This window comes from Saccostrea cucullata, unplaced genomic scaffold (genome assembly GCF_032062105.1).
Source record: "Saccostrea cucullata isolate Sc308-1 unplaced genomic scaffold, CSIRO_AGI_Scuc_v1 ctg49, whole genome shotgun sequence".
Lineage (NCBI taxonomy): Eukaryota > Metazoa > Mollusca > Bivalvia > Ostreida > Ostreidae > Saccostrea > Saccostrea cuccullata.
The window spans coordinates 907,093-917,298 of record NW_026925976.1 but is presented as its reverse complement, the minus strand read 5'-3'; the positions used below and the strand labels follow the sequence as shown (position 1 = coordinate 917,298).

Below are 10,206 nucleotides of genomic sequence, written 5' to 3'. Positions count from 1 at the left end.
AACTTCATCTGCCCAAATAAAAAAAAACTGATTGATGTGTTAGGTCAACTTAGAAATAAATCAAGGTAAACTCCCCAGCAAAAACCTGCTTTACTTTCCGTTAGCGTTTAGAAGTAAAATGTGGTAAATCCAGGGGGACAAGCATACAGACAGACAGACAAAGAGGTAGTCTTGAGTCTCCATAGGTTTCACTTGTAGCTAGGGGACTAATAATCAGGGTATTTAATAAACAAGAATCAAAGTAAATACTGTACATATTAAATATCATGCTACAATACATAAATTTCATATATCAACATACGTCATAGCACTATCTTTCACAAGAATTATGGAATTTTACGAGTAAAATTTCTTAATGACAATAATTACAATGTATCTTTAAAATAAATACAAATTTTGCATTAAAAAGGGAAATTTTCATAAAGGATTTTACTATTTTTTTTTTTATTTTACATTAATCATTGACTTCTCAAAACATTTGGCTACATATTTCTCATTTTTATCAGTTGAATGAACCTTTCGATCGTCCAGTTTATTTTTAGTTATCGATGCTGTTGTAGATAACAATGTCAGTGTACTGCTGAGTAGCGGAATACCTGAAGTAATGTGTACTCTGACCCTCTGAAATTACAGTCAAAACACCGGGATATCTTTAACTTATCTAGATAAGTGTTTCAAATGTACGTAAATTGATTCGTGTCTTTCTGTGATTCTGCCATTCCACAGTAACTATATGTAACATTTTATGTTTATAATGCTTTCACACTGATACAAATGTTGCAAATTCTAAAAACAAAAACCTCTTTATTAACTGCGTAATATGCTCATTAACTGTAGGTTAACATGGTTAATAACGTTTTGCGTTCATAAGACTAGTAAGCATTTTTAATGCTAAAACGGAAACAGTTAGGGGATCAGTAGTCTGTATATATGTTAAGAAGAAATATTTCATATTTCCTCAACTTTATTTTTGATATTGTAAAAATGAAGTTCATGTTCACTACATGTAAATCTAAAACAATTTACAACATAGACTGTATTTCGGGGTGAGATTCTCGGGGTTCGTTCGATACCAGCGTCGACCGCTTTCTGGCCAGGAGCTCTGTCTTTGATTGGCTATAATTATTATCGTCGTACATTTTTGGGTTCTTATATCCACAGAACCTTGATAATAACCGAAAGTACCCTTTCTGTACAATTCTTAACCTTGCTGCATATATGATTGGGTCACAAACGGAATTCACCACAACAAGAATATATAAATATCTGTTGGCACGATAAAGCGTTTCGTATACCCTATTCCTACTGTCTAAAGCGTGTAACTGAATCAGAACAGACACCTGGAAGACTAAATTCGGAAGCCAGCAGACAACGAAAGTGCCGATGATAAGCGCCGAGGTTTTCAGTGCCTTAGTGTTATGCAGTGCGTCTTTATGGAGCGCTGTGCCCTCTGTGCTTACACGTCGCACAATACAAAATATTCTTGTATAAATGAATAACATGGCGACAGAACAAACTGCCGCGGTGAATATCACAAAATATTCCGCATGGAAAACAGAAAAGTTGGTAATTTCACAAAAATTTAAATATTGGAATGCCTCCGACTTTTGAAATCCACCAAAGAAGGAAGAAAATCCACACAGAAATCCTATAATCCATAAAATGGTTATCATGAAGTTTGTCCGACAGCGGTTTAAAAGATGCACATACCGATAAGGCATCAAAATCGCTATATAGTGATCTATAGCTATTGCTAAAAGGTTCAACAGCGACATCAAGTTTGCCATATTGTTGAATGACACGACAATAACTTGAATGCAGGCGGAGAGGAGCCGGGAATTAGGATCGGGATCGTTTGATGAAGATGGCACATTGAAATGGCTGTCAACAACGTGCATAAATACACTGACTGAGACGAGAATATCGGAGGCTGCGAGACTTATTATCACTTTGGTATGTGACGTCGAAGAGATTTGTGACGTAGCCATGATGGACACAACATTAAACAACAATGCAACAACACACAGAATAAAAGTCACAATTGTCTCGGGCCGCGCCAAGTCTTCACCTTCATCCTGGTTTTCAAACAAGGGAACGAACGTAGAGTTGGACCTGTATGAAGCATTGAATCTTGACAAATTCCGACACAATCTTATCACATATCTTAGATTAGTTCCATTGAATGCGTTTTGGCCCTCCTCACATAACCAGTCCATTCGCCAGTCCGGCATCGTTACTCTTCCATTAATCATATGCAGTTTTTCTTACTCTTGAGAACTACCACACTGCCCGCCATTTTGGCTGAAAAAAAAATAAATACAACTGAGTTAACACTACGGAATATTAACTGGCAAGATCTGAAATATACAACTTACGTCATTTCCATATGTTACAGTCAAAACTTTATAATAGTTGATAATAAACAATGAAAAGGGCGGGTAAAATTTGACACGGACTTCTGAGAAAACCCTGGATTGAAATTCTGGTTCGAAATCCATCTACCTGAGTTATTTCATCTGCTGTTTTTATTACTGATATGAACCCCATACTTCCAATCATTCTGGTTGAATTAAAACAAGTCAACTGAGTAAAAGGACTGCGAGTGAACCATTACGCTTCAAGTCCTACCAAGGTAGACAACTTCTGCTTATAATAAATTGAAAAAAATAACTTTAATATCTTGCGCTTGAATTTATTTCGGACAGGCAGACAGACAGACACAGGAAAAAGCGATCCCATTGCAGGAGACACAAGAAATATTCTGAATATAATTATTAGCATCACTAAAGAAGGACAACGACCATTCATGAACAATGATAAAAAAAGACAGATGCTTCTTATTATCATGCATAGTTTGTAATAAATCATAATGGATCATTATTAAGTAGGAATCATATCTCAAAGATAAAAAGGCGAATATTGTTGACCTTAATGAATTGGGCACGTAAGTAGAACATAAATAAGTGTGATATAGCACATGTACTTGAATTTAAATACATTTAGGGTTTCGCACGTTTCAATGGCTTTATCAGACGACTTTTAGTAAGGTTAAACCCATTATACAATATAGTGTATGCAAGAGATAAATTAGGGCCAACCAACATATTTCAGCTACTACCGAAAACGTCCCGTAATCTAGAATAAATAAAACTCAAGGTAACGATATTGTTCATTATAAATACTAAATAAGAGAAGTAAAACGTTTTAAAAAATCGTGGTTAAGAGCCGGTGAAACGTATAAACACTTATAAAATACTACACCTTTGGCGATTTTGAGAAAACATCCATCAACATCCAAACTAATCTCATTTCAAATTGATACAAAGCACACTATACAAAAATCTCAGTTTAAATTGATACAAAATACACGATACAAAAAGGGAGTGTTAGAAGATAATTATGACAGCTTTTTGAGAAAAAAAACGTTTTCTCTTCAGATAGCAGTTGGCGATACGATGTTTTGCCAAGGCCAAGTAAATATCATTTCCTTGTAAAAAGAATATGTGTACGTATCATTGAATTATTGTTATTAATTTTTCATGTTCTTTGAGAATATGAGATGTATATCTGTGTAATAAAAATACAAAACAATTACTCGCCAGGCATCGCGTCATCATGCGCAGGCCTTAAACAAGTCTGTTTTGCATCTTTTACTTTCATTTCAAAGCTGGGGCATGTAAATCACCGCCTTCTTGTTTCCACACGACCCTGCATAAACTTAATTTAGATTCAGGTTAACCTAACTATTGAGCTGAGTGTGTAGAATCTTCCAGATGCAATATCATGCGAACTACAAGAAATGGTTATGTACACTTAGGCTGTTGAACCCCCCCCCCCCTTCCCCTTGTTTGATAACAAAGATTGAGGACAGATATAAAATAGATAAAAAATATATATAATAAAAAACGAATGCAGGCCAATTTTTTTTTTTTGGGGGGGGGCTATTTTAGTTGTAAACATATAAAATTTCAAAAATATTAAGAAATGGTAAATTAAACTTTCTATAATGTTGAAAAGTTACCTTTCTGCGATTTCTCTACTGTGCAATTTAGTCAAGCTTAATTTGTTCATAGTTGACGTTCCAAGGGAATTATAATCATGATCATGTACACTAATCTCATATTTGTGCAGCATGGTACATGTATCATTATGTGGAGAACAATTTATTATGGCAGTAAAAATTTGACATTATGAAAATAGATCGCTTTTTTTTTATTATTATTTACCAAGGATAATCATGTATGTTGTCCGGACAGTTGGCGTATTTATTTAAAATTTGTCGATTTTCAACCGATTTTAAACAATATACCTCTGAATTGTCCCAAAAACATGTTTTCATGTAACCGAATAAGTTATTATTTTTTTTTATTATTATTTACCAAGCTTTAAGGATAATCATGTATGTTGTCCGGACAGTTGGCGTATTTATTTAAAATTTGTCGACTTTCAACCGATTTTAAACAATATACCTCTGAATTGTCCCAAAAACATGTTTTCATGTAACCGAATAAGTTATTTTTTTTATTATTATTTACCAAGCTTTAAGGATAATCATGTATGTTGTCCGGACAGTTGGCGTATTTATTTAAAATTTGTCGATTTTCAACCGATTTTAAACAATATACCTCTGAATTGTCCCAAAAACATGTTTTCATGTAACCGAATAAGTTATTTTTATTATTATAAATTATAGAAATCGTTGAAGGATTGACTGTCATTTGAGAATGATGCCTGGAGTCAGCGCATTTAACATCAAATAATAACTGAGGACAGTTGCTAATAACCGTGTTTATCTTGAAATATTTGTTTACTAACAATGATTTTACGTCAATCTCTGTTACAAAAACACCAGCTGTTCTTTCTAAAATTACAAAAAATTATAGGCACATGTGTTTAACAAAATCTCGGTTGAATGTACCTAAATGTACCCAAGAGACATTCTCTACAGAGCTGTCAAGACCAAGGGGATACATGTTTGCATTTTGTCACTAATAAATAAATCTCAGTTTTTTAATAATTTCTTCGATATAACCTTGAGTTTATCTGGTAGATGTAATCAAATGTGCATATATAATGAAAACAAAACATCAGACATCCAGGCTTAAAATGTCTGAGATACGAAATCTAAAGGCATTATTTCATGAAGGAGAATATGAGTTATTAATGGTGTTTTTGCCCAAACTATTTTCATCAGGTTTATGTAAGAGGACTTCAGGATACAATCTTGAGACTATCTGAGACAGAAGTGGCAATTTTAATACGCAAAATGAAATTTTCTACACGGTTGCAACACATGTTAGGCCACATATAAAATTATCAGTGCAGTTGGGGCATCCAAGAATCAGATAAATTTCGAAATTAGAACTGAAGCATAAAATTCAGTGCATGTGGTAGATAATAAAGATGTCAGAAAAATCGATATATACACTGTACAAATATTCATGTAACATTAGGATTTTTTTCTAAACATTGTAATGTTATATATACTACTAGTATACCGATATTTCCCTTGTCGTCGCGGTACTTATTTAACCAGTTAATTTTCTTCATCGTACACAGTTAATTACTTTTCATGAATAATGAACTAGTTAACGACCGTCACACTAGACTCATTAATGAGATTCTATAAAAGAATTGTCATTTGAAAGTAAACTAAATTCTGATATGATAGAGAGAAGATTCCTTTCCTGGAATCCAATGCAGAACTTTAAAAGAGAGACTAATAATGAAAATGGTAAATTCTTACCTTAATTATCCCTGCATAAAAATGTATACAAATGATTTACTAAATCACGTCAAAAAATCAAAGGGTCGAAGAATTCATAACTATTATTACATGTACAATGATTGAAAATGACACATGGAATAGGCTTGTGGCGAAGCTCGACACGGCTCAGTGAACAGATTTTTATCACTATTAGTTCTATGATACATCTACATTCGACGCTGAGACACAATTTGTAGAATAATTCAGGTGAAAAATTCAGATTACATTTCTTTGTACAAGTTTTCGTATAAATGTATTCAAACTTTGACACACTAATTTTTCAGACTACCAGTATAGATAAGGCATAGGTAAATTAACCTGGGAGTCTATTGATTTTTACCTGTTAAATTCTTACCTGTATCCGCGCTGACCCCCGGGGCGGGAGGGGAGTAATCAGTTTTCGTGTATGCGCAGTAGACGCTGTAATGTCCTCTTATTTAACACACAGTAAAACCCACTGGACTTTCTGCCCGGTTGACGACACTACACTGTCACAGGACGCCACCTTTTTATAATACATGTCATCGCTCCATCATCAGAGGTCAGATTGTCTCTCTCGGGCGCGGATCTCATTCACTCGGCGTCTCTTTTTCTAATCGAAACATTTTTGACGGAGTAAACATATCTTTGGAAGCAAGTGTGAGTAATTACACATAAGTAGTCGGTAATTACAGTAGCTCGTCAGTGTTGAATTGAGAGATTACGAGAAATTTTGTTACTCTCTGTGCACTTAGGGGTTAAAAATATGTGCTACTATATGAAACGAACACTCAGAAAAATATGATTTCACAAGGAATGCCTTGGGTTTGTATGATGAAAAATATTTTAGGTTAATCAATGCACGAAAAGGATGCCTATAGGCTGGTCTGATGCTTGCACAGAGCGACAATTGCGGGAGGGTGACCGAATTATTTTTTAAGCTTGAACTTTAGACCTCTAGTTCTAATGATTTCCTTTCAATAGTCGGAGACTTGTTGATAAAATCAAATAAATTAATGTCCAAAGTCTACGTCATTAGAAATACCTTGAGTAGTTCAACCGATATACATGTATATATTGGCGTCTGTGACAAATTTCAAATTAATTCCATTTCGCTCTCTCTCTCTCTCTCTCTCGTTATATTCGTTCACCGATTCTATCTTCTTCTTGTTCTCTCTTTTTATTTCTCTCCCAGTCTCTATTTCTCTGTCTCTTTCATTTTTACATAATTAATGATTTGTTTGCCCTTTCGACATTCTGCTTTATATAATTAAAAGAAAGCAGTGAGGGGACCAGGGCCTACATATTATTACACGTACATAGAGGGTCTTATTTAAAACAGATACTGGTTGAATACATAATTATATGTCGTAACGACTTAACAATAAATGTAATAAAATGCCTTTCCCAATACTTCAATTGTCGATAATTTTGCCATCCGCTGAATATATATAACTACTGAATGTGTTTACAAGGGAATTAACTCTTACTGTTACTGAGATGAAATGTATTTGATATGTCATAATGCCCAAAACTCCTCATTTACAGGCGGAGGTGTGCTACATGTAGATAAGTTCTTCCTTCTACTAAAGGATGCTTCAGATTTTGTCTAACAATAAACACATTTTGGAATGATTGTATGGATACCTGATGTAACGTTTCTCTGTTTGATACAAAGAATTCGCAGGGTTGGAATTCGAGTGACGAATTAGAATATATTAGTTCACAGTATAATTGACGATACCAAACACAATGAATACGATACAAACAAAAACATGTAGTAAAAATCCTCATAAAACCTAAAGGGAACAAAATTATGCAACAAGGAACAAGGATGTAGTGTAAACATAATGTGCCCCCATTTCATACTTTTAATAAAAATTACAAAGTTGATTGAGACAACACCCACCCTAAAATTCTACACTTAAAACTCTTACATTTTTGGGTAGGAAGGATAAGCGGCAAAATATTGTAAACATTGATAACAGCAAATAACAAAGATGGAGAGTGACGTAACTGCAAATTTCATGAACAACACGATGCGTTTGTGAAACAACACGTACGGCAGCTTTTGACAAAGGTAAAGGTTTCATAAATGCAAGTTTAACTCCAAGGTCAAGGTCAAGAGATAGAAAATGTTTTACCCATAGAAAGGACTTGTTTCGATAATTTTACCTATGAAATATAAAAACCCAAGTACCAATCATTCAAAACGTATGGCTAAGTTTAAACTTTTTTTAAATGTTGGTTTTAGTCTAAGGTCAAGATCAAATTAATGGAACCCAGGGCCTAGTCATTAGAAATATACATGTGGAATATGAAAGCCCTAACACAAACTGTTCATTGACACATGCTTTGACAAAGTATAAGTTTTTCAAATTAAGGTCAAACATTCAGGTCAAGGTCAAAATCGGTTTGTACCCAAACAAAAGACTAGTCACTAGGAATACAATTTTGAATTATGAGGACCCTATTAATAACTGTTCAAAAGTTAAGGTCAAGTTTAAAGTTCTTTTTTTTTTAAAATAGGTCAAATTCAAAGGTCAAGGTCAAATGTAAAAACATTTACATCCTTCGAAAAGGTCTTATCACAATTAAAATGTATTGAAATATGAAAGATTTAGCACCAAATTTCAAAAATTATGACCACGATTAAAGTTTGAAAATTTTGTGCAAAAATGAGTAAAACTCAAAGTTGAAGTATAAATGTCAAATATGAACATATCGAAATGAAGGTCTTGTCACAAAGAATACACATATGAAACGTGAAAGTATTTACGATACATGTCACAGGGACATAATAAACTGAGCTTCTTGCTAAAAATGCGGCCCAGTCTAAGAGAGAAATATTTGCTAAAATTTAAAGTTGACAGAAATGTTTTTTCTATGCTTCCTAATCAAACGTTTTTTTTTTAGTTTTTGTCGTCAGTATTTCTCTTAGAGTAGTTTGATCCACTTTTTAAAAACCTTAGCCATAACTTTTGAACAGTTAGAATTCGGGCTTTCATATTTCACAGGGTATTCGATGTGACAAGACCTTCCTTTTGGGCACCAACATTTTTGACCCTTTGACCTTGACCTTTGGAGTTTGACATGCATTTGAGAAAATTCAACCCTTGCCATAATTAAGCTGCCATATGGGGGCAACAGTGTTTCGCAAGCACATCATTTTATTATTATTTTTTTATTTTTGCAAAAAGGGTCAAACTCTAAGTTCAAGATCAAAAGTTCAAATGTTCGTGTCCAAATGACCCACTTTTGCCCACTGGTTTTGGACATATCTTTTGAATAGTTGATGTTAGGACTTTCAAATTTCACATTTGTATTCAGTGTGACAAGACCTTTTCATGGATTTTAACATTTTGACCTTACCCTTTAATTTCAGTTTGAACCCCCCCTTTTTTTTTTTAAAAAAAATTAACCTTGAACTTTTAATGTTTTTTGGAACAGTTTGTACCAGAGCCTTCATATTTTTCAGGTTTCATTGTGACAAAGCCCTCCTTTGGATAGCAACAATTGACATTTTGACATTGGTGCTTGACCTCCTTTTGAAAAAAATATTCTTGGCCTTAGCCTCACTTTTAAACAGGTGTGCTAAAACTTTTTTTTCACAAGCATATACCTTATGACCTTTTGATCATTACCTTGGAATTTGACCTTCATTTCACAAACATTATCCTTGGTCATATCTTTTGGATAGTTAGTATTTTAGCTTTCATATTCATACGTGTATTCATAGAAACATTAAAGCCATATATGGCGTAACTGTTCAAAAATATATATTTTTGAAAAATACAAAATTATGTAAAGAAATATAGTTGATACATTTAAATTAAAGCTTTTCATACAATTCTGAACACGTAGAACACCTCGTTTCATCTAATAATACGATTTTATCTTCTCTGTAATGTGTTATTTAAATATTTTGTATTTTCTTCCGAGTCGGAGAAAATTCCGAGAATCCAAATTAAATTGTAATATCTTTATAACGCAATTGATTTAGCTTTTGTAATTTACGTAAAAGTTCTTTATATAAAGTAATGATACAAATAATAAGTTCTTATAATTTTAGTTTAATAATTTTCACTGTACATACGCCATAGATGGCTTTAAGTCCTTTCTTTGGGTTGTAATATTTTTCATCTATATATCATCTACTGACCTTGAAGTTTGATTTAAATTTGAGAAACTTCAGACTTTATCACAAGACGAGGGTTTCAGTATTTCTAAATCATATCCTTTTTAAATTTAAAATACAGTTCATCCATCTATTAAAGCAATTTTATGCGCCCGGATTGATAGATCCGGGGCGTATATTGCTTCTGTCCTGTCTGTCTGATTGTCTGTTTGTTTGTCTGCAAACTTTAACCTTCACCATAACTTTTGAACCATGAAAGATAGAGACTTCGTATTTGGAGTGCATGCTCCACTAATTAAGTTCTTTGAAACGACACCAAGGA

The 10,206-nt window shown here is 33.5% G+C and overlaps 1 protein-coding gene across 4 annotated transcripts; it reads right to left on the bottom strand.

Moving 5' to 3' along the window:
- Positions 1–784: 784 nt before the first annotated feature.
- Positions 785–6,372, bottom strand: LOC134270253 (adenosine receptor A2b-like). 4 transcript variants are annotated; one of them, XM_062752452.1, is made up of 2 exons: positions 6,123–6,372; positions 785–2,301 (listed from the first exon to the last, which is right to left on the bottom strand). In XM_062752452.1, exon 2 carries the CDS (start codon positions 2,250–2,252, stop codon positions 1,023–1,025), a length of 1,230 nt encoding a protein of 409 aa, XP_062608436.1. In that variant the 5' UTR covers positions 2,253–2,301; positions 6,123–6,372; the 3' UTR covers positions 785–1,022. The 4 variants fall into 4 exon arrangements, with proteins under 4 accessions (XP_062608436.1, XP_062608438.1, XP_062608439.1 ...); XM_062752454.1 differs by lacking the exon at positions 6,123–6,372 and adding an exon at positions 5,747–5,791; XM_062752455.1 differs by lacking the exon at positions 6,123–6,372 and adding an exon at positions 4,022–4,043.
- Between the last annotated feature and the right edge of the window lie 3,834 nt (positions 6,373–10,206).